This window comes from Protobothrops mucrosquamatus, unplaced genomic scaffold, assembly GCF_001527695.2.
Source record: "Protobothrops mucrosquamatus isolate PMUCROS unplaced genomic scaffold, P.Mucros_1.0 scaffold1847, whole genome shotgun sequence".
NCBI classification, from domain to species: Eukaryota; Metazoa; Chordata; class Lepidosauria; order Squamata; family Viperidae; genus Protobothrops; species Protobothrops mucrosquamatus.
The window spans coordinates 202445-227292 of record NW_015387977.1 but is presented as its reverse complement, the minus strand read 5'-3'; the positions used below and the strand labels follow the sequence as shown (position 1 = coordinate 227292).

Below are 24848 nucleotides of genomic sequence, written 5' to 3'. Positions count from 1 at the left end.
GTTTTCTGGATTACAGACCGAGCAGAAGGTAAAATTCTGCAAACAGTGTTGTCTTGAAAAGTCTGAAAGCTGCAACTGATGCAAAGTAAACTAAGAATGACACTAAATAATCCGCATTGGATGCCTTAATGTATTATTACAGTTAAAGGAAGAGGGAAGCTCTTTTCAAAATTCTCCATCTCCTTTTAAGAGACATATTTTATGAGATGGGAGAGAAGCCCTTCAGTTCCGTTTCCAGCTACAGACCACAGCGCCTCAGGTTTTGAATCTGACAAAATGTACAGGGCATTAAGAAAATCTGCAAAACTCCTCTCTTCCGCCAAGTATTTATTATATGATGTTACCACTTAGGTTTTGTATGAAGTTAATCGCAGTTTTTCACTTTCAGATATTTTTTTACTTTTGTTGTCCCTGGATCCTCGCAAGAGCAGAAAGCTCTCCGAGTAGGCTGCACGCAAAGATTTGGAATCGATTAACTAAAAGTGCAACTGAAAAGATATAAAATAGGACGCTACAGCAATAGCATCTCTTTTTTCTTTCTCTATGCACCAAGCACGGATCTCCCAAAGAACCGCAGCTTCGTGACAATCGTCCTAAGGCCAGGCTCCCCCCCCCCCTTTCACCCTGCACCCCACTTTCCCCAGTGCCACGTTCCAGGCGATTAGCGTTCCCGGCGGCTATCGACAACGCCCAGCCGAACTTCAACGTCCTCGACGTTTCTTCCATTCGCCAATGAGGTTTTGATCGGCTTTTCCATCTCTGTCTCGCGATTGGTCGAACCTGGCTGCCAATCTCGTGTCGTCAGAGGGCTTGGTTCACGTGGCCGCCGGGTCAGTCTAACCCGCGGGGCGGAGCTGCTTCAGGTTAGTATTGTCATCCTCACCCTCGTGTCGGCCCCGCCCAGCTCTTGGCTCCTGCGCTCCCAGACAGCATTACCTGACAGGAGGAGACATGGCTCCACGTAGGAGCCCCAAAAGCGGCAGTCCCGGCCCCGGACCCCGGAGAGGTCAGTAACTGCCGGTTCGCTGGGCCTCAAGAGCAGCTGGATCGGACGCGGGTGGGGATGGAGGGGGGGGGGGCTAAGAGACGCGTCTCTCATTTTAATTCTTTCTGCTGCTGGAAACGTGATGGTTTCCCCGAGCCGAGGCTGCTTGGGGTTCCCATCTGATCGCCGCTTTAGGAAGCCGCAGAAGGTCGGGCTTTTGCTCGCGCCACGATTTCGAAATTGGCGCTTTGGGGTTCTTTTCCACCCTCCTCTCCCCAAATGGGCTGAATTTGCTTCTCTGCCCAAGGGGGAAATGGTGTTTTCAGATCTGGAGTGGGACAGGACCTAGAATTACAGAAGGAAAGTAGAATGGGCTCTAGGATTTCATTTCCTGCAGTGTTTTAGCTACAGATTTTCAAAGGGCTCCCTACCTTTCTACTTTGACCTCCTCCCTAAATGCACACAAAAGAGAGACAACACTAGGAGGAGCTTCACGTCATTTCTTCCTTCGGGATGTACTCAGGTCACACCTGTGTTGGGAGGTTTCAAGGGAAGGTTGTGCAATGATGAGTTTTATCTGGTCACCAAATCTTTTAAATTGCACATAAGGGAACTTATTTTCAAACAGATTTGTGTAGATTTCTGTTGCAAGAGTACACTGATATTCACATTTAAAGATTAAAAACATGCTATGGCAGTTCTACTGGCTGATCTTGTCTGTAGTTGGAAACCAAGCCAGGCTGGACCTGTTTAGGATTTGCATGGAGAAAAAAAGGGAAATCGGAGGCTATAAACAGGAGGGAAAGGTTGAAAAACATTCCCAAAGATTTAGTGATAACCTTCTGTATTGTTTACAAGAAAACCACAGGAATTAAGCTGATTACCCTAACCTTTAACGTGGTCTGGAAGAGCTGTTTTACATATTTGATGGAAGTTAATCCAATAATGAATATTAAGTATTGTATACTACTGTTATGTATCAACTTTTTCTTTCTCACTATACTTTTTTTTTACTGAGCCATTAGTGGTTTCTTTAAACCACCATTTTATTTAAATTGTAGTTGAGACCAAGGGAGCTTTAAATGAGGTATTTTTGCCCTTCAAAAGAATACTCTGCATTATGCTCAAAATGTAACTTACTGGGTTGCTTCAGTTGGATCTTTAGAATATAGTTTAATACTGTTACAATTATCTTAGCAGCCTTCCTGACTTTCTAGTTTTTTTGAACAATGTGCATGAGGTGTTCAGAAACTTTGTTTCCATTTTTCAATCAAAGCTTGTTATACTTTTTGTACCTGGACAAACTAAGACAAATGAAACAAACCGATTTAAAACTATTATGAAATTAGAATAATAGAATTTTAAATAGCACAAAACATTTGTTCTTTTATATCTTTTTAGCTTCTACTCCCAACTTCATAAATGCATTGCCCTAGGTGAAACTTACTAAACATCAGCCCCAATGTGGAGCAAGTCTTTTACTTTTCATTGATTCACGGTAAACTATTGGTTAAACAATTTATGTGATACAAGTAAAATCAAGTTAATTTTGTTAGCCTTATATAAGATAACAAGCTAAATCAGTGTCATACTGTGTTAAAGTAATTAGTATATACAGTTCCCTGTGAGAATTTGTAATATACTGTTTGGTGAAATATTATATTTTTGATTTGTGCTAAAATATAGTTTTCAGTGTGGTTTTACTCATTTATTTTTCATATCTATATGGCTACCCATTTCACAAGAAAGTGATTCTGAATGGTGTACAATTCATAATTAAAAATAACTATGGAAAATACAAAATGAGAGGGTGATATTTTTAAAAGTGAAATTATGAGAATTATATATTTTTTACATTATAAAATGAGAAGGGATAGTTACCTGAACAATAAGTAAAATTTCTGAGGATTTCTGGATTACAATCTAACGTACATGATTTTTTGTTGAATCATTTAGGAAAACCTGGCTACTAAAAAGGAGAGATTTTACCAAAGATTTTTTCTAATCATAGTTCTGTGAAGTTGGTTTATAAAAAGAAATCTAGTTCTTTTAGATAATGATTAAATGAAATGCTATTAGAGAAAGTAACAATAGTTGGAGGGTTGTAAAAAGGAATTAACAAAAAAAATGAAAATAAGGCACAGGTTTAAGAATGGTATGGGACACAAGTAAAGCTTTTATCAGAAGTTTTCTATCAACATACTATTGAATATTGAATTCAAAAAGAAACATGAGAAAATCTCATGTAATATTTTGGATGAGATGAAATGAAAGAGAGGATGTGTTTCTCACCAAATTAAACCTAAACAGCAATGGCTATTGATACTAGCAGTAAGAGAAATGAAGAAAAGAAGAGCTAAAAAATTGAATTTGCAAATAAACCAAAGAAACGACTGTCATGTAAATTTAAAAAAAGAAAAAGAAAAAATGATATTGAAATTTCAAGAGGTAGATACTGTATTAATGGATAATAGCGTTTCACTAATATTATTTTAATTAACTAAAGGGAATATTCATTTGAAAAAATAGATGAATATTTTTAAAAAAACAAAATCTATTAAGGATTACATAGAAATGAAGCCTATAAATGGACCTATAACAGTGAGGGAAGCTTCTAAAGTTATAAAAAATATTAAACCAGGAAAAGACATAAGACAAAATAACAGAATTGTGGGAGTAAAGAAATTTAAAAGGGGGACTTCCGGTCCTGCACGGTAGCGACTGGTCACGGGCTTGTGCACCACCACACCCCCGCGGCTAACTTTCGTCCTGTCTGGAGATCCTAATGGGTCCAAGCCACACCGGAGAGGTGGCGAAGAAAAAAGAGTGCCCCGGTGACTCTGGAATGATGGAGGTCGTTCCGTTCGTCTTGGGGAAAGCCTTCTAACCCTACAGGAGAAAGGCTGTATTTCACCAATCAGCCCAAGCTACTTGCAACTGGGGTCCAAAAGAACTAATCAGCACTATAGTAAACAGTGTGCTTGAAACTGGGTGAGGAATCTGATTTTCCCTTTTCTATCCTACACTTAATTTCCTGGAAAAGATCCCCAGACAGCAAAATACTTCCGAAAATGAAGGAGGGGGGCTTCTTCCCCATCCTTATACTAACGGAAGCGGCGAATTAAAATTTCTATGGAGGATCAAAATATATGGTAGTGAAATACATTTATAAACTTGAAAGCTAAAATTTAACTTTGGACAAGTTCCAGATTGTTGAATGGTTAAGACTCTCATTTTAAAGACCATTGTTCATATTGAAAACTAAATAGATGCTGACACCTAGTGGTGGATGAAGGTTTTGACAGCTATGATTTCCATAGAGAACTTGCCAAAACCTGGGAAAAGCTAATCTGTGTTTGTGACCTTCAAAGCTTTAATAATAAAGAACAGCTGTGACAAAAAAGACAACAATCTGGGCTGCAGACAAAGAGAAAATTACAAACTTTAGAAAAAAACTTTTTTGAATTCTTTGTATTACAAATATCTATTTAACCGGGACTCTAAAACTATTTGCAGATAAGAAGGAAAACTTCAACTTTTGGCTATCATGGATGAGAGACATGTAGACAGAACACACCAAGAAAATATAAATACCTCTCAGGAGAAGATATATAGTATACTGCAATTAATTCAAATAACAGAGTTCAAATCACAAAGAAATCCAAAATAACTTTGAAAATACAAATCAATCTATCTCTAAGTTAACTTTACAACAAAAAAAACTTCCAGGAAACAAGAACAGAGGAGCAGACAAAACAAATAAGTGGACATAAAATTGAAAGTAGAAACTCAAAGACGGAACTTAACAAAGCAAGAAAACATAATTTAATCCTAGTGGGGAAAAATTTACAAGAAATGGAAAAAAAACAACTCATAGTTCTGGTCTTTTTAAAGTCAATGTTATGTCCTGTGGCTTTAAGGTGTTGGACCAGGGAAGAAGTTGGTTCCTCTTTTCTGACTGAGTTCTTGTGTTCTTCAATGCGTGCATTTATTCTTCTGTTGGTTTGTCCGATGTATGTGGTGGGGCAGGTGGTGCATGGGATTTCACCACCTGCCCCACCACAGAAACAGCTGCGATCACACACCACTCTTAGAAGCACGAAGCTGAAGACACCAGCCTGAAGATGACGAATGTGACTTCGTCGAAACGTCGCCAAGGTACTTTTAATTCTACGCGGGAGAAAACCCGAATAACTAAAGACCTATATATATATATATATATATATATATATGTGTGTGTGTGTGTGTGTGTGTGTGTGTGTGTGTGTGTGTGTATGAATGTATGTATAAAACCTCAATTCAATTAATAATGTAAAGAATAAAGATGTAAAAGACATAAAAATAGAAATGCAGTATATGACAGAAGAAAGAAGCCCCCCAATGCCTACTATGTAATTGAAATGGCTCTTTGACTTTTCCTTTAGAGACAGTTCTAAGAAATACTTGCATATTCTTATTTTTAAATATTAGAATTATAAACAGTGCTGCATCTTAAACATGATTTGTTGGATTCTTCATTGTAGATTTTTTATTCATTGAAGTTTTCCTTACATCAAGGTGATTGTTTCCCGATGAACATCATAAACTGGTAAAGTGTGATAAGAATGGAGTATGAGCACTTTATTTTATAACCACATTTGTAGACTGACTTGTTGCATGAAAAGCTTTTAATTTTGTTTTAAATTTTTTTAAAAAAACCTAGGGCTGGAAAATCCTTCAGATCCACAAATGTCAGTATTGAAATTTGAAGTTTTAGCTGTGGAAAAGTTGAATAACTTTATGAAGAGAGCTGTGTTATGTCAAATCAGATCATTGGTTTATCTATTGACAGCAGCTCTCAAGAGCTTCATGTGTAAATCTTACCTTTGCTAATTTTAACTGCAAGTGACATTGTTAAAATGTTATTGAGTCTACTATTTTATTATTACATTTTTAGATTTCCAATCAACTTTGTTCTAAACTCATGATAGCAAATTATATTTGATTTTTCAGCCTGAAGAGAATAACAGAATCATTGTGTGGTCTCTTCATTTTAAAGCTATCTTATAATAGTTGTATTATGAACTTGTTCATTTATATTGCTTGGATTGTTAAGCATCTAATTAATTTTTAAAATGCTTCTAGCTTCTAATTTAAAAACTACTAAAGAGTGGTGTGATTGTAGAATGGCCATTTTCTCTGAATACAAAAAAAATCTAACAATATAGTTTTGCTCTAAAAAGTATTCATTTTGGTAATAATTCTGTGATGTGCTGATTAAATTCATATTTAAGGTCTGAAAGTATCACAACAGAGACCTTATTTGTAGATCTTCTCCATATTTAAAAAAATCTTAAATGTGTGTTCCTCATAAGAACTTCACTCTAGTAAGGTTTACAATTTCTTCATTTAGGTGATGGGTGAATGCTTTAGTGATATCCATTCATGAAGCATGTTGCATCTTCAGTATATGCACAAGCTTTTTTCTTGTCATATTAATAGGTCACTATGATATATTAGGCACTTTAATCTGGTTGGACAGACTTTATGTTGGGCAAAAGTCAAAGCCAAAAGCTGCTTGTGAAACATTTTCTCTCTCTTAAACATGTATTTGGAAATAAGTGACCAGGCAGGATTTCTATCCTACAGCTATTTGGAATTTAGGTTATTACCTTGAAATTGCAATAGTGGAAAAGTAATTAAAATTGTGATAGTGATAAAATATGATTAACTACTTTTCTATTTTACAAGTCACAACATTGTTAATATTGTTTATTTTTTCAAGTGTGATAGAGATATAAATCATTATTGGGAATATTCAGCCACACAGATGATACAAACAAGAATTAAAGCATAAATTATTAAGATTTGAGATTAACCTTTCTCTTTCTTACTTCTCCCATTGATTAGCAGCCACCCTCCACTCAGTTATCTGAGTTGTGACCAATGTCCAATTAAAACAGGATACCAAATGGTTCATAAATCACAGGAACCTCATAGATCAGTGTTTCTCAACCTTGAAAATTTTAAGGCATGTGGACTTCAACTCCCAGAATTCCACAGCCAGCATTGCTGGCTGTGGAATTCTAGGAGTTGAAGTCCACATGCCTTAAAATTGTCAAGGTTGAGAAACACTGTCATAGATTCTCTTTTCATACAGAGAACACCATAGACAGTGTGTTGCATTTTATGGTAATTGTTCAAATATAATTTTATTTTTATCCCATCTTTATTACTTTTTAATAAAGAACTCAAGGCAGCAAACATACATAATACTCCTCCTCCTAATTTCCCCACATCAACAGCCCTGTGAGTGAGCTGGGCTGAAAGTAACTAGCCCACAGTTACTCACCTGGCTTTGATGCCTAAGGTGAGACTAGGACCCACAGTCTCCTGGTTTCTAGGGTTGCACCTTAACCACTACACCAAACTGGTTTTACCACACATTGTAACCTAATGCATTGTTTAGGTAGATCATTCCTCACCACTCCTCAAACAAAGATTTTGATCACAGAATTTTCAGCACAGAGGATTGTGGGGGGGGGGGAATAAAATTGAAGCAAATTAGTATTAAGATTATGTCAGCAACTCAGATTGGAGTTATTTATCAAATGGCTACTATTTAAAGATTATTAAACAACATTTTAAAAGGCTTTTTTTTAAAAAAATGTCGTTTTAGGATCCTTCAAACATCTATATTGGGACATATACTTTTAAAATATGTCAACTAGTTACAGGAAAGAATTTAAGTGGATAGGTTTGCTGTGTTAATTAGAGGTAGATCGTGAGTTCAAATAATGCAATACTTAGCCGATATTATAAATTGATACCAGATCATGTTTAGTATAAACCAAAATTCAGTTAATGCAAGATACTGTTAAGGATTCTGCTTGTGTAGTTGCAGTTGTGGTTTACATCCTGTTAATATTCATGTGTTCAAAATGGAGAAAAGGAAGATTCTGTCAGAAAAAAAGAATACAAGTTTTAAAAAAGAAGATGCTCATTTTTAGTGCAACAATTTGATAAATTCAATGACATGAGTGTAATCATAGCAATGTTAAAATAGGATGAGATGTTGGAATGCCTGCATCTGGGGTGCACAGCATTACAAAACATGTAGGGGAATTTTTTTAAAAAGTAAAGTTGCATCAGCTTTTTGTGGTTTGCAAACAGATACAAGCAGATTGAGAGACAATAAAGTTATCAGTATAAACTTACCTTTAGGAATAATATTTAGAATTCTTTTTTATTTTGCTTTCTATAACTTTATGATTTTGTTAATAAGTTTGCATTATTATTCTTTTTATTCTTTACTATAATATTTCATTAATATACATCTAAAATGTTATGTTTAACAATTTTCATTGTTTATTTCCAGCAAATTCGACCCCTGTTTTCCATAGAACTATAACTATGAATAATGCAAATTCAAGGTAGATAACCTAATGATTGCAATGAAAAAGACAAAATCCATGTTATATCTTTTCAAACATTTTTCAAAAAAAATATTAATTGATGCAAATGCTAAATTCTTTAGATAAACAAGGATGTGACCACAAAATTAAAGTGTTTGAATATTTACATATCATAAATGATGTTATAGAACCAGACAGTATACAGAAGAAAAACATAAAAAGAAAAAAATATACTTTTCTTGCTCCCATTTTGTAATATTTTTCTTAGACTGGGGTTTTAAAACTGTGTTTTACTTTCCCCAAAACTTGATGTGGCTCTTGACTAAGGGTTTTGGATTTTTTTTTTTTTAAACTAACAAGTTATGCAACTGGAAATTTTTGAAAATGCCTGGCCTAGACTACCATAGCTTCACATTTGCATTATCTTCCTTCATTGTTAATCTTTCACATTCTCATTATCTTCATTTTTAATCTTTCAAAGTTATTTTTTTTCTGTTCATCTTCTGGAAAGTCTTAACTGTGTTACGATATCAATATTTTGTTTCTGAAATTATTGTTTTAACTTTAGTTTTAATTTTACCAGATGATCCTGAACTTTTCCTATATTCCAAATCATGCATTTTATGTAAATCAATACTGATGGTAATAAAACTAATTTCTACACTGTTTTAATTCATTAATTTCTCAGCCCCTTACCCTTATTAACTGTTCTTGTTTAGTAACATAAAAAAGTTGCAAAAAATGAAAAGAATCATAGTTGGAGGTACTGAGTCATTCTTTCATTCTAAAGTCAATTTGTAATCTGTTTGTTTTACTGAAGTGATCAAGAAAAACAGCAGCAAATTAAGGCTAATGTGACCAATATACAGGGAATAATAATGGAAGTCCTTACTTATTAATCAGTTGTTCAGTGACTCTTTAAAGTTCCAACAGTGCTGAAAAAGGAGACAACTGGTCCTCAAAGTTGCATTGGTCATGTGATTGTGATTGAAATACTTTGCAATTGGTTTGCATTTACAACAGTTGTAATCTTCCACAGTCATGTGATCATAATTTACAATGTTCACAACTTCCAACAAGCAAAGTCAGTAAGGAAGTCGACAGTAAATCATAAGTTACAATTGCTTGATGTCACACTTAAACCGTGTTGACTTGCTTAATGACCTAATTGAAACTGACGTCGATGTGACCATATCACTTAGTGATGTAATTGTAGGTCGCTACTGTGATCAGTAAATCAGGCAGGACTACCTGTAATGTACATGGAACAAAATGATTGAAAGACTAAATGTCTATGGAGATTCTCAGTCATCCAGGTCATAGTTGTCCCAAAGATGCTTTTCCATGGGGCAACTGGACTTTCTTGTTTTTCCTTTGAAGATATTTCACTTTTCATCCAAGAAGCTTCAGAAGCTTCACAGCTGAAGAAGCTTCTTGGATGAGAAGCGAAACGTCTTCAAAGGAAAAACGAGAAAATCCAGTTGCCTCATGGAAAAGCATCTTTGGGACAGTTGAAAGAATAGTATTTAATAGTGATTTCTGTCTGTGTTTGTATATTCCTTGTCATGTTGATGATTATCAAAAATGCAACAAAAATCTTTCAATTTTAATCAGGAACTATTCTTCTGAAGTAGGGAAAAGTATGCTTTCACCTATATTCTGTTTCAAATTCAAGCAATATTTGTTAGTTCTTCCACGAACATACACTTTGGGAAATGTATTTGACATCTCCTTTTGCTTTTATGCATTTAGAAGTATAAATGCTTCTTTAAAAAACCAGATCAATTTAAATTTTAAAAATCCCCAAAGTTGGAATATTTATCTGATGATTTTATGTTTATCAAATTGTCCAGCAAATCATCATGATACTATTAAGTGGAGAAATTACATTTCTCCTTTGCAGTAATAGGGAATAGGATATTTGGAGATCAAAGCATCATGACTGACTAAACAAGAAACATTTCATCAAAGTAATATTTGCTTGCAAATAATGTAAAAACTGCAAAATAGTCCCTTATTTGGAAGAAATCTGGAAAAGCTGGATACTTGGACAATAATAAAGATGTGATATAAATAAAAAAATGAGTTATTTAGAGCTAATATGATTTTATTAAACTATGTTTTCTTCTGATACTGTACTGTATTACTTTAGAATGTTCGTTTTGTTTTTGGGAGTTTGCCCAAAATATCCCCTAGAACTGAGGACTTATAGTACTATATTCTGAAATAAGTTTCTGGGTTTATAGCTAAATATACAGTTGATGTCTGAGGACTTCAGTACTTTGTATCAAATGCATAAGCATTTTATTATTTGTTGTAACATTAAGAATTGTTACAAGTAGTCCTCACGTTACAACTATTCATTTAGTGACTATTCAAAGTTACAAAGGCACTGAAAAAGTGACATGACAATTTTTCACACTTACAACTGTTGCAGCATTCTCATGGTCACATGATCAAAATTTGGACAACTGGCATGTATTTATCACTGTTGCCGTGTCCTGGGATCATATGATCTCTTTTTGACTTTCTGCCAAGCAGTCAACAGGGAAGCAGGATTCACTTAACAACTGTGGCAAGAAAGGTTGTAAAATGGAACAAAACTCACATAATAGCTATCTTGCTTAGCAACAAAAATTTTGGGCTCAATTGTCATAGGTTGAGGACTACTTGAACTAACTTAGGTTGATAATAGTATTGAATCAACCAAAGTATATTCTGGGGATCAGTATAAAGGCCATCCATTGCTGAATCTTTCATTTTTGGGCTGTAATTCAACAGTCCAGATTCCATAGTTATGAAATAATCTTAATGTTATTTTAGGGAAAAAACAGGAGGGAGTGTTAGAAAGAAAGGGGAGAGGATTCTTACAGGAGCAGCCTGAAGATTGCTTAATATTGTAGTGTGGGCTCATTCTCTATTGCATTTCTCACTCAAAGTTTAGTTTATATATAGTAACTAACATGTATTTTAGCTTTCTGTCTTTCTTACTTCACAAATTGGTAACAAAGCAATCTCTAAATTTTAACATATTGTGAAATGTTATGGACATATTTTTGGATTTTTTGTAATGAAGGTTGTGCTTTAACTTATTACCAGTTGTGGTTCATTGCTGCCATTGAAGGAAATTTTATTTATTAAGAACAATATCATCTTATAATTAGACATGACGTTCTGTGAGTTGTTTGCAAGTTTAAAAACAAGTTACTTAAAAACAAAGACATGGGATGACTGAATAACAGCATCTGGTAAGAATGACTGTCTGATGCCCGGATTGGACAGAGAAACTTTGTTCCTGGACTTTTGTCTGAGTTTGTGTAGAAGATTTAATGTTCTTAGATTTTAGTTGCATGCGCATTTAAAAAAAAAAAAGATCTCTTCAATTTTGCTTTTCTGGTATGCTGATGTTTAGAAATTAAATGAGACAGAAAAAACCCATTACCCAGGATGCTTTGTTAGTAGGAGAGGGTAAACTTGATTACAGCCAGCACTGGGTTTCAATATGGGTACATAAAAGCATTTAGCTTGTGATGGCTGCACTAAAAATAGCTTTTGAGCAGAGTTTGCAGTCGGGTCTAATTTCGGGGTTTAGCTGAGTTGGCCATAAAGATCTTCCTTTGCTGCTGTCGCAAGGCTTATATGAGAGTGAATTTTGCTGTTTGTATCTTGGACACTGGTTTTATATTAAAGTGTACTTTATTCATGGAAAAAAGGATCTGATACCATGGCTGAATATTCAGGTATGTCTCTGATAGCTTGGAATATTGAATGTATTTATGACTTTCAAATTGAGCAACAAAATTTAAAATACTGTTAGCTAAAAAGTAAATGGCATTTTTAAGTTTAAAAATTTGAAATGTTATCTCATTTATTGTACGTTCCATTACACAAGATACTTGATTTTAGAATTCTTTAAATAAGTGATTGAACATAGATCGTTTTAATAGCAAAATACAATATTGTAAAAATACAGCAGGATTAATATCATACAATTAAAACAATTAAAATATATTTCTTGACATGTTAATGCATAATCATACTGCCATAGACAAGTGGTGGATGACAGCAAAGGCATACCAGTTTTGGAAATTGACCTACTTTCTGATTACTGGCAGCATCTGTGTGAAAGATAGTAACTTTTATTTAGCTCTGAAAAATTAGTTTAAATCGTAAAGTTTTTAATGAGCACTTTTGGCTTTGTTAAATATCATTTTATAAATTTGAAAGGCAGGGTAAAAAATGAGATTTTCATGTGATTTCTAAGAGAAGACCAAACAGAAACTAGTCCTCTCGTAAATGTTTGAAGGCTTAAGAGATTTGCACGCCCATAGCAGCAATGGTTTCACTGTTCTAAAAATAAATATAAAATTGTGATATCTTTAGAAATACTAAATAGTTTGGTTCAAAAAATATTATGTGAAAATGTTTTCATTTATATGAACCCAATCATATTTTACATAGATATTTATATTCAAGGTACACCAGTTCTCTCTCTCTTTCTCTCTTTTCTCTTTCTCCTCTTCAGTGTTTTCTATGAACATTTATAATATTGAATACTTTATGATACTGTGAATAATAAAGATAGGGGACATTATAAAACTGCAGTTTTCCAGTAGATTTTAAACTGATTGAAAAGATAAGAAATATAAACATATGTTTAGAAATACTATATACTGGATTATATGTGTGTGACCTAAAAAAAGGAAACTCGATGCACTCGACTAGGAGTAAGCATAATTTAAATTTAAATTAGTTGGTGCAAGTCTTGTATGCACATGCATTATATGAGTTAATAGGAGGAAAATATCATTAATGGTATTTGCTAGAAAGAACAAACAAATGGTATTTTTAAGCAGTAGGTGAAACAATGGAAGTAGAAAGAAAATAGAAAAGAAAATAGGCAGAAAAAACAATGTATATTTATTTGTTATTTATTTTTCTTGTTTATATTGCCGGTAACATTACTCTCAATGAAGAAAAAACACTTCCTCTCAGATCTAAAGTATAGCATTAAAGTTAAATAAATATAAATGAAGCAATTAATTTTTGAACAAGTGGGTTTTTAGAATTTTGTATTGACATGGCCCATGGCTAATTTCTCATATATTTTAAGTGTTGATATTGTGTTTCTGATAAATAAAAGTGGATCTGAAAACACTCCAATGAATTTTATCTTGTCGCAAAGGAGTGAATTTGCATGTCGAAATTAATGCAAAAATTGATCTTTTCTGTGTAATTAAATTAAAACAAATTTAATTCAGAAAACTCAAGTAGCAGATGTTAGAACTAGATTTCTTCCTTATCAATATCGATTGCAATTGGCCCTGGAAAAAGAGGAATCACTAGAACACCATGCTTCCAATCCCCTAAGCTACTCAAAAATAGTACAGTGATTAATGGTATGAAAGACTGCTGAAAAATCAAAAAGAGCCAGAAGTGGAATGCACTCTCCCTATCTTGAGCCTATCATGTCATCACAAAGTGCAGCCAATGCTATCTCAGCCTTATATCCTGGTTAGAAGCCAGACCTAAAGAGATACAGAAAATCCATTGCCTTCATGGTCCTTTGAGATTGTAGCCTAATCACCTTGAAAAGAGAAGGTTGCAAACTAAATGAAAATTATCCAGCTCTGTTAGACTGATGGTTTCTTGAAAAGGGGGTAGACCCCGTCACCTTCATATCTAATAAAACCATCCCCTTTCTCAAGGATATATTCAGTACTTGGATCAGATCACATGTCAACTCCTGGGAGGTCTTGACCAACAAGGGAAGGACATGGATTCAAAATACAGGTGTCTGGGCTTACAGTCCCAAGGACCTTCTCTACTTTCTTAGGAATTAAGTTGCAGAAACTGGTGGATCAAGACCACCTAAGCTCGAATGACCAGGCAAAGAGGTAGGGAACTGGAGAATATGATTACCAGTAAGCGCTACTCCTGAGGAGTACTCCATCTCTTTCTCTTGCCATGCCATGCACATTTCACCACTTGGATTTAATTGCCTGCTCTTAATTTATCCTTTTTTAATCTGTGAACAAACTTTAGAAATAGTGTCCTGTATTTAATAGTAACATTACATTTTATGTACATTTTATTTAGCAATTCATTTCCAAAGTTTTTAACGTCTGATAATATTTCATTTTTATATCTTACAGAAGCAAAACATGGTGGAAACAAGAGTGCCAAGAAAGAAGGAGTTTCTGGGAGCTCTTTTTTTACATGGTTCATGGTAATTGCACTTCTGGGAGTATGGACATCAGTTGCAGTAGTTTGGTTTGAACTTGTTGATTACGAGGAAGTACTAGGTAAGAATTCAGTCATAGTAATATCTTAAGATTCAATTTCCTACTTTGCTATACCAATATTTATTCATTTATGTAAAACATTTTTATGGTTTCCCATGTTAGGTTTCCCACAGCAGCCAACAGGCATACATATAATAAAAATACAACAAAATTAAAAATTCTTATATACCACCAGCAGCCATAACACTCCTGGCCTATCATTGAAAGAGGCCATGAGGATAGGGGCTCTCTGTATCTCAGCATGGAGGCTAGGTGCCACTATGGAAAAAGTCTTGCTTCCTAGGTCCCATTAGATGGCAAGATTTAATAGACCTGGAGCACAGCCACCTATCCAATCTGGGAGGATGTCCTCGGGAAGAGGTATTTGCTCAGATAAACTGACCCTGTGCTATTCAAGGCTTTAAAGTTAATGAACAGCTACTTGAATTACATCTAGAAAGAAAAAGGAACCCAGGCAGCTTATAATATTGGCAAACTCTGGGCAGCCCAGAATTGTTGCTCCATTTTGGACCAGTTGAGGTTTCTGGGTGGTCTTCAAGAGTAGTTCCATGTATCACGCATTGCAGTAGTCCACGCAGGACATGAGTAAGGCACAAGTGACTGTGACCTGAGACTTCTGGCCTAGGAATGAGCACAATATTTGTTTATTTATTTGTATCCAAACTTTATTCTTTTTACAAATAACTCATGGTGGCAAACATATCTAACACAATTTTGTCTTCTATTTTCTCCACAACAACAACCCTGTGAAATAAGCAGGCTGAGACAGAGTAACTGGTCTACGGTCACCCAACTAGCTTTTATGGCTAAGGCAGGGCAAGAACTCACTGCCTCTGGCTTTCTATACACTAGACCAAACTGGCTCTCAGTAGGGACACTAAATACAGTATGCACACAAAATGAATTTTTGCAAAGCCCCTTGAACCATGGCTGACAGCTGTTCTTCAATCAGGAGCCATGAGTCCAAGAGGACTCTCAAATTCTGTGCAGGGAATTGCTGTTCCATCAAGAGTTAAAGATAGCAGCTCTCCCAATTCCAGAGGACACAGAAACACAAAGCCACTTATCTTTCTACAATTGAATTATAGCTAGTTCCTCCCCATCCAAGCCTTATGGCTTCCAGGCACTGAGTTTGTCAGAGATGAATAACTAAGTAACATCAGTGTGCTGATGATACTTCACCCCATGCTGCCAAATATAATCTCACCATAGCTTCATGCAGTATTAAAACAGAGGTGTGAGAGAACAGCCCTCCCTCAGGTAAGAGGAGCCTTGATTTCTTTCCCCCTACCAACAATGACTGGGACTGGTTATGGAGGAAAGAGGATAACCATCACAAAATTGTGCCTCATTTCTAACTCCCTAAACCAATCCAGAAGAATACCAATGCTTTTAGTTCTCTTAACTACTTTCACTACAAATGTAAGGTGAGGATCTAGGTAAGTTATCCAATGTTGTTGGGTCCAATAATAACTTATTGAGGAAGGGGCAAATCACTGCATTCTTCAAGCCGGATGGAACCATATTCTTTCTCAAAGTGGCATTAACTACTGCTTGGACACAGTCACGTGTCACCTCCTACAAAGCCTTAGACAGCCAGGACAGACAGAATCCAGAACATAGGTGGCAGAGGTGACAGCAGTAAAAATTCTGACCATTTCCTTAGGATCAGCTGTCTGAAATTGTCTGGATTAACTAAGCAAAGATGGACCTCAGTCATTTCTGAAGGACCTGCTCAGCTTGATTCCAACTTAGTGCAAATCTACGCGACTTTATTGAACTGATACCTAGAATATTATTCACAGTGGCCTTGCAGGTGTTTCTCCAGTTCCTGGAGAATATTAATATTAAAATCTGGTTCAAAACTTTAACAATAGTAAATTCTTATTCATTTTTCATTACCATTTTTAGTAAAAACAATCAAAGCAAGAAAGCCAGTTTGGAGGGGAGGTTAAAGTGTTGAACTAAGAACAGAGAAAGCATTTGATAAAGTAGATCACAACCTACTACTCGATAAGATAGAAAAATGTGGGTTAGACAGCATCACCACCAGATGGATTCGTAGCTGGCTGACCGGCAGTACTCAGCGTGTGGTCCTCAATGGAACCACGTCTACATGGAGGGAAGTGTGTAGTGGGGTGCCCCAGGGCTCTGTTCTAGGCCCAGTGCTCTTCAACATCTTCATCAATGATTTGGACGAGGGGATAGATGGGGAACTCATCAAATTTGCGGATAACACCAAGCTGGCAGGAATAGCCAACACTCCAGAAGACAGGCTTAAGATACAGGAGGACCTGGACAGACTTGAACACTGGGCGCTATCTAACAAAATGAAATTCAATGGTGAAAAAAGTAAGGTTCTACATTTAGGCAAGAAAAACCAAATGTACGGGTATAGTATAGGGGGTACCTTGTTCAATAGTAGTAACTGTGAGAGGGATCTCGGAGTCCTAGTGGACAATCACTTAAATATGAGCCAGCAATGTGCTGCAGCTGCCAAAAAAGCCAACAGAGTGCTGGGCTGCATTAACAGAGGGATAGAATCAAGATCACGTGAAGTATTAATACCACTTTACAATGCCTTGGTAAGGCCACACTTGGAATACTGCATCCAGTTTTGGTCACCATGATGTAAAAAAGATGTTGAGAATGTAGAAAGAGTACAGAGAAGAGCAACAAAGATGTTTAGGGGACTGGAGGCTAAAACATATAAGGAACGGCTGCTGGAATTGGGTATGTCTAGTTTAATGAAGAGAAAGACGAGGGGGACATGATAGCAGCATTCCAATATCTCAGTGGCTGCCACAAAGAAGAGGGAGTCAAGCTATTTTCCAAGGCACCTGAAGGCAGGACAAGAAGCAATGGGTGGAAACTAACCAAAGAGAGAAGCAACCTAGAACTAAGGAGAAACTTCTTGACAGTTAGAACACTTAACCAATGGAAAAACATGCCTCCAGAAATGGTGAACTGGAAGTTTTTAAGAAGAAACTGGACAGCCATTTGTCCGAAATGGTATAGGGCTTCCTGCCTGAGCAGGGGGTTGGACTAGATGACCTCCAAGGTCCCTTCCAACAACAACAACATCATCATCATCATCATCATCATCATCATCATCATCATCATTATTATTATTATTATTAAATGCATAAAGTTCAAATACAGGATCCTTTCTTGGAAGGGAGATTGCTGAAAAAAACGAGTAGCATAGGCTATGGATTTCTAGCTATTTCTTGTAATTCTTAATATCTTGAAGGATGGTGGCTATGCTCCAACACTGGAAGTTTTTAAGAAGAGACTGGACAGCCATTTGTCTGAAATGGTGTAGGGTCTGAGCAGGGGGTTGGACTTGATGACCTCCAAGGTCCCTTCCAACTTTATTATTATTATTAAAAGTTCTTGTTTAGGCATCAAAGCCATCTGGGTGATTTGGGGCCATTCACTCTGTCTGAGCCCTAGGAATAAGGCAATGACAAACAGTTCTGAAAATCAAGAAAACTGCATCAACCTGTCTATTTAGTCATCAGAAAATAAGACTGACTTGAAGGCACAAAATAAATATTAAAATGCAAGCAATTAGATTAGGAAAGTATTAGATATATTGTATTTATAACTACTAGTATATTAAGTCCAGGGGGCAGAGAAAAGATGAATATGAAAATTGAATATGGACAGTTTTGTGGGTTCTGATAATGTGAGTAATGGTATCTGTATTTTTGCCATGCATGCAGCCAAGGCAAAGGACTTCCGTTATAACTTGTCAGAAGTACTTCAAGGTAGGATTATAGAGGAATGCTTAAATTATGTGTTATACTTGATGGGGTTGATTTATAAAATTTTATTTAAAAAAAAACCAGCTATTTTTCTTTCTCTCTAGAGAAGATGCTTTTATTTCCAGATAACTTTTGAAGCTGTGGTGAAATTAACTTTAGTAAGAAAATGTGCTGTGCTGTTACCCCCTCTTTTTTTTTTTTTTTTTTTAACTTCTGAAGAGGATAGGACTGATTTTCTTCAGATTTATCTTTCTGCTTTTCCTTATTTTACATTGTTTTTGAATATTTAGCTTCTTTCCCCTGGCTTGTGAAATTGATACATAAAAGAGGAAATAAGTAGCAGGAAAAAGCAGATCATCTGAATAGTGTTTTGCTGTTGATATTTACTTCTGTAGATAAGATTTTAATGCCATTGGCACACTTTTGTGAATAGCTTAACAGGATGTTTTATTTTCTTTTTCCTATATAAAGTTGTTTGGGGACATTTGGTTAGATTGTCAAAACACTACTTGCCTAAATAATACAGAAATAGTTTGCCAATTGTCTTGGTTTTAATTCGGGCAGGGGGACTAGGAATTTGAGAAATGAAATGAAACTGCGTTTTGCTTTCCTGTATCAAACTTTACATTTGTATATTGTTGTGAAATGGCTATAGGGAAAATTATAACAAACCTCCAATATCAAGGCTATGAAAATCAATGTAGGAGTTCTTGGCAGAATCTGTGGAACATTTGCCCTGGTTCTTTAGATTGTAATAATTTATCTGTATTTTGAGATTATATGGAAAGAAAATGTTTAAAAAAGTGCTATTCTGCATTATTTCAAAACAATGTGGGTAAGCAAAACATTTAAAAGAGATATTTTGTAGAAATGTTTGCCCTGAAAGCAATATAATTTTCAGAATGCTATGAAGGCTGACACCTGGCTCTTTTCTGCATCTTGTCATGCACAGCCACTTTGCTTTACTGATGGTTCCCACAAGGAACAACTGTTGAAACAGCTGTGCAAGTCTTCCATTGGTCATTTTAATGCATTTAAGAGGAATTCTTTGCTCATTCTAACACTTTTATAAAGGTACCTACTTCAGATGATTTGTACTTCCCTAAAAAATGTATGCAGCAATTAACTAGGTTGACAACCTTACCAAGCCATAATATAGTACATTTCATTTTATCCTTCTGTGTTCTGTAAACTCAGTCAATTGTAATTTACTCAATTTTCCAAAGGATAATTGTATTCTTATTTTTGTTCTTTATTTATTCAATTTGTATAGCTATCCATCTCAGACCAATGACTCTGGTCAGCAAATAATCATAAAAACAATTGTCCCAAAGGTGCTTTTTCAAGAGGCAACTGGACTTTCTTTGTTTTTCCTTGAAGATGTTTTGCTTCTAATTCAAGAGGCTTCTTCGGTTCCAGAACTTTGTTTTAAGGAAAAACAAAGAAAGTCCAGTTGCCTCTTGAAAAAACACTTTTGGGACAACCATGATCTGGATGACTGAGAATCTCCATAGACATAAAAACAGTTAAACACAGTATAGAAAAATTAAGTACAAGTAGCAGCTGAGAGTTACTATAATCCATCAGTAGAGAAATCTGGGAAATCCAACAGCTGTCTCAATTTAGGCATGTTGTTTGGAAACTCAATTATGACATTAGTTCTAAACTGTATAGCAAATTATATTTTAGAGCAGTTTCCTGCTTTGCTTTCTGTTTTGTTCCTTTTTTTGATGTGCTTTGGCCTTTGAAGCCAGAAAATAACTCAAACCTCTCAAATTATTGCTAGACCATTTGACATGGTTATAAGTTGCCTCTTGGACAGCTTTTTAGCAAATCTGTTAAACCTGAACAGGTTTTTTTTCCCCCTTTCAGTAAATAGTAATCCCCCTAGTGTTTGCCAACTTGACATGTTCCTCATTAAGTAAGGTATTGGATATCTGCAGCTATTCCAGATGCAAATTTTATTTGAAGCAAGTATATCTTTACATTGCTTATATCTACCTTATTCCTGAATGTGAAGTTTCTGAAATCAGAATCTGCATATTTAGGGACTAGATATATAAATATATTAGTACACAATCATATATACATAGTACACAATATATTATTAGTTATTTGTTAAGAAGAGTCATATTCCTGTTGAAGTGAAGTTTCCACTGATGTAAAAAGAATAGGATTAAAGTTATATCATTTATTTTGTGTAAATATATCAAATACAAAATTGTTTCTTTAATGTTAGCAGATACTGTGATGTCATTTTAGCATTATGAAGGGATTTTGGATTCAAATACTAATATACTTTATTTTAAGAAGAAACAACATGTATATTCAAAATGGCTTACATTTGCATTTAAGATTCTAGTAAAAAATATCCAACATTATTTTTTTTTCTTCTTTGCTAATTTTTCACCATTCAAAGATTCTGAAACAGATTCATTTCTTCCCCTTTAGGAAAACTTGGGATCTATGATGCTGACGGTGATGGTGATTTTGATATGGAAGATGCCAAGGTTTTGCTAGGCAAGTAGATATTTTAAAAGTGCGATTCAAAAATGCGACATTCAGACAGAAAGTGTAACACATTGTAAAGTTATCTGGAATCTTAACAGTATTGGTAAAGGTCTATGATGCCAACAATGTATTGCTATAGAAGAATAATTTGTCTTTGATGTTGAACTCACGTTTTTATCTATAGTATGTTCAAGATTTTTGTGGGAGTTGCCTATTTTATATGCATTTATTTTGTTTTTATTTTTAAATAAAATAAGTGGATTGTGAAAAAGATAATAGTGCTTGGTCCTAGGCTGATTTCTCCCTCCCAATCTCTTAATTCATTAAGTTCTGAAGACTTTGGGTAGGGTAAAGGAAACAAAAAAGATGCTGACAATTCTTCAGCCACCACATTGTCACTTATTCCTGGCAGTGTGGTGGCTTAGTGGTGAAGACACTCACCTTCCATTCGGAAAGGTTGAGACATCAATCCTAGGTAGCAGCAGATGTTTCTCTCTTAGGGTGCAAAGAGAAAATATCTGCTGTGGACTCTGCCTATTCATCCAAAAGGGCATCTGGCCAATAAACATTTAGCTCGAATCAGTCGCCCCGAAAAAAGAAAACAATTTTTCCTGGCATGTAAGGGTTACTGAATGATTAACTTTCAATGCTTCTGGTCACAATGAAGCATATTCAAGATAAAGGGCCCTCAAACTTTGAAATTGACACTAGTATTGACCAAGAATTAGATCATGCTTAAGATAGATCTCTTAAAATGAACTGGATTTAATTACCTGCTTAATTTACCCGTTCCATTGATTACAGGTCTTCTTGGAACATAAACATATTTGATCCAAACTTTTGCCCTGCCTTTCTGAAAATATACATCTAGTAGCCTTATACTCAGAACCACTCTTATGAAGTACTAAAGCATCAAGAACTATAGAGGAAAAGGCAAAAGTACTTGCACTGAATATATACTTTAGTCTATTTTTGTTCTCCTGAAGAAAGTCCATCTATGTTGTTAAGATTCAGCACCAACCTGACAGTGCATGATCATTATCAGTTTATTTTTGTCATATAAAGTGGCATGTTCAGTACTCCTCATAATTTGATTTACTTCTGCAATCTATGGGAAAAGGGGACATAAAAATTATTTGCTATCATGGTTTAAGTCCTTTTGTTTTCCACTAATAGTAAAGAAAGAAATGATAGAAAGTAATTTAGTCAGGTAGTTAGCTATATGAGCAATTTAACTAGTGCAAAATGTTTCAGAATTGGAAAGTATCATGCTCAATGCATCCTATTCCAAATAACTGTTTTGACATTATCAATGCTGGTTTTATGTTATAATCATTCTAGAAATATTCACAACTCAAAATATTTCTAGAAGGGTGAATAAAATTGTAACAACCTTTTGGATTTAGAATGTTTTGCATATCCTATTGAAGAGACATAAGATCTAAAATGAAGCATTTTCCTGCAAGCAATTTCAGTCTCCACATATAACAATAGTTTCCTAACTTGGGTGGTGGTTATGGGAGCATAGTTGTCAGTACTAACTTAGCATGGATATTAGTAAATTGTTCCTCAATTAAGACTTGAGTAAAATTTAGGGCAGAAGCAGAAACATTCTAGCTGTGCTCGGCAGGGGTAAACAGGAAGCATCTAGATCAGTGATGGCGAACCTTTTAGAGACCGAGTGCCCAAAAACTGCCCCCCCCGCTCCACCCCCTGCCCCACCCCTGCCTCACCCTTGCCTGCCCACAGGGCCACTCATCGCCTCCAGGGCCCGCCGCAGATCGCCCAGGCAGCCCAGCAGCGCCATGGTGGCCACGCCCTCTGCCCGCGCCCCACAGCATCAACTGTGCGGGATGGGGCATGAAGGCAGAGTCTTGTCTACACTGCCTGGCTGCCATGTCCTTGGCTACGCTGCTCTGTGTGGGCCACGCTCGGGGGTGACTCTCCTCCAGGGGGGCTGCTGGTGAGGAGGGGGTCATGGGGGAGGCGAGGCTGGGGCAACGGCACGTGTGCCCACAGAGAGGTCTCCGACTGCTGCCTCTGGCACGCGTGCCATAGGTTCGCCACCACTGATCTAGATACTCAGAGTACCTATGACATCACTGGTTTATGTTCATATACTTGGCATATTTTTGCAAAATAAGACATACTATTATGCAACATCACTTGTTGATATCCAGCACTTGAAAATGATGTGCAGGATTATTCACTATATGTTTTGCTTATGTTTTGTTTGACTGTCAACTATATGCTACTCTTAAGCTAAGATACATAGTATCCCCATCTGATAGAACTTCAGAGTCCATTGGGATCTAAATTGTAGATTATTTTATTTCTTCCTGGGCTTTAACTTATACATGTGAGCAAAAGTTTATAGTTAAGGAAGTTGAGCTAAGAACCCATTATATCAAACAAAATTGGGGTATCATGTAAAGAGGGTGTATTTTTCTGAATATTGATTCTTTGTATTTGCCACATATATATTTTATTACTGTGTTTTCTTTTATCTATATTACCCAAGAATTATATCCTGTATTTTATTTTATTTTTATTTTTTGATATGGTCATAAGACTAAACAATAAATTATTTTATAACTATATGTTAGATGAAGTAAGTCCCCTGTATTGTGAAGTTCAAAGCACTTCGAATCTGGGTTTCTTCATTTATGACTAATACAATGAGACATTGTAATCCCTTAAATTTTGAAAAGCTAATCCCACAATATTACTATATAATTCTTCTGTATTATTCACTCAAAACATAAAGTCAGCTAAGAATGGAAAATAAACAGGAAAAAAATGTTCTGCTTGTAGGCACTTTATGTTTAATATCATGCAGACATATTCCATTGGGACAACCATAACCTGGATGATTGATAATCTCCATAGACATCATGCAGATATGTTTGCTATTGTTTAAAAAAAATCATATCTTAAAATTCCTGTGAATTAATTTTAAGAATATTTAATAAATTAAAAAAATATTGTGTTGAGAGAAAGATATAGTTTTGAGTTTTCTTAATATACTCCCATTAAGACATACTGTTCCCTGGAGACTCTGAAACCTAAATGTCCAAAGTGATAGAACCAGAGTTTCTCATCTCCATTATAGTTCAGTCATTCACTTGTCCTATTCCATTCCCAGATATTATTATAACATTTCTCATACTTCACCCTTCACCTTTGCCCAAATCAGTGAATTACCTGTAAGGGCAACACATGGAGGGCAGAGCTTATAGCACCAGTTGCTAGAAATCGTAATTGTTCTTCAGAGCAAGAAGTTAGAGTTTTCTCCTAGGCAATTACATTTCAGATATGAGCAGTAAAGTTGTTAAATTTTAACATTAGCTATGACTTACAGAAATACTCTGGTGCTTTTCTTATATTATTCTTATATTATTATTCAGACTTTATAAGTTTTATTGTTGTTTTATATTGTTGCTTTATATCTTACATGTTTTTTGTCTTCTAAATATTGACCATGGATTGTAAATAAATGAATATATTTCACCTGCAGCTTGACAGAGACAGGATAATTCTATTCCTTTTCCTTAAATGGCAAAGTAATATATAAGCTTTACAAGAAGTACACTATTCCAATTATTGTGAATTGTTCATAATCCTCAATTTATGGTCATAATGGAGCCTGCTCATTACAGTCATAGGCCATGATGATCATAAAGCAGATCATCATATGACTGAACTGATTTCACAATCTTTTTTTCATGGCAATTGTTAAGTGAAACACCATGGTTGTTAAGAGACTCCATTGTTCACGATGGGGCATTTTGCCAAAAGACATAAGTAAATGGATGGAAGGAAGGAAGGAAAAGAAAGAAAGAAAGAAAAAAAGAAAGAAAGAAACCAGCGTCCCACGCCAGCA

The 24848-nt window shown here is 35.4% G+C and overlaps 1 protein-coding gene across 2 annotated transcripts in view; it reads left to right on the top strand.

Annotated features, from left to right (window-relative positions):
* Positions 1-853: 853 nt before the first annotated feature.
* Positions 854-24848, top strand: part of LOC114923083 (aspartyl/asparaginyl beta-hydroxylase-like) — a 35793-nt gene continuing 11798 nt past the window's right edge. The window contains exons 1-4 of one of the 2 annotated variants that reach the window (XM_029285547.1): positions 854-1006; positions 14535-14684; positions 18413-18457; positions 20906-20974. In XM_029285547.1, the coding sequence (XP_029141380.1) occupies positions 952-1006; positions 14535-14684; positions 18413-18457; positions 20906-20974 (319 nt within the window). In that variant the 5' untranslated portion in view covers positions 854-951. The remainder of the gene's footprint in view (positions 1007-14534; positions 14685-18412; positions 18458-20905; positions 20975-24848) is intronic. The other variant, XM_029285546.1, reaches the window with a different exon arrangement.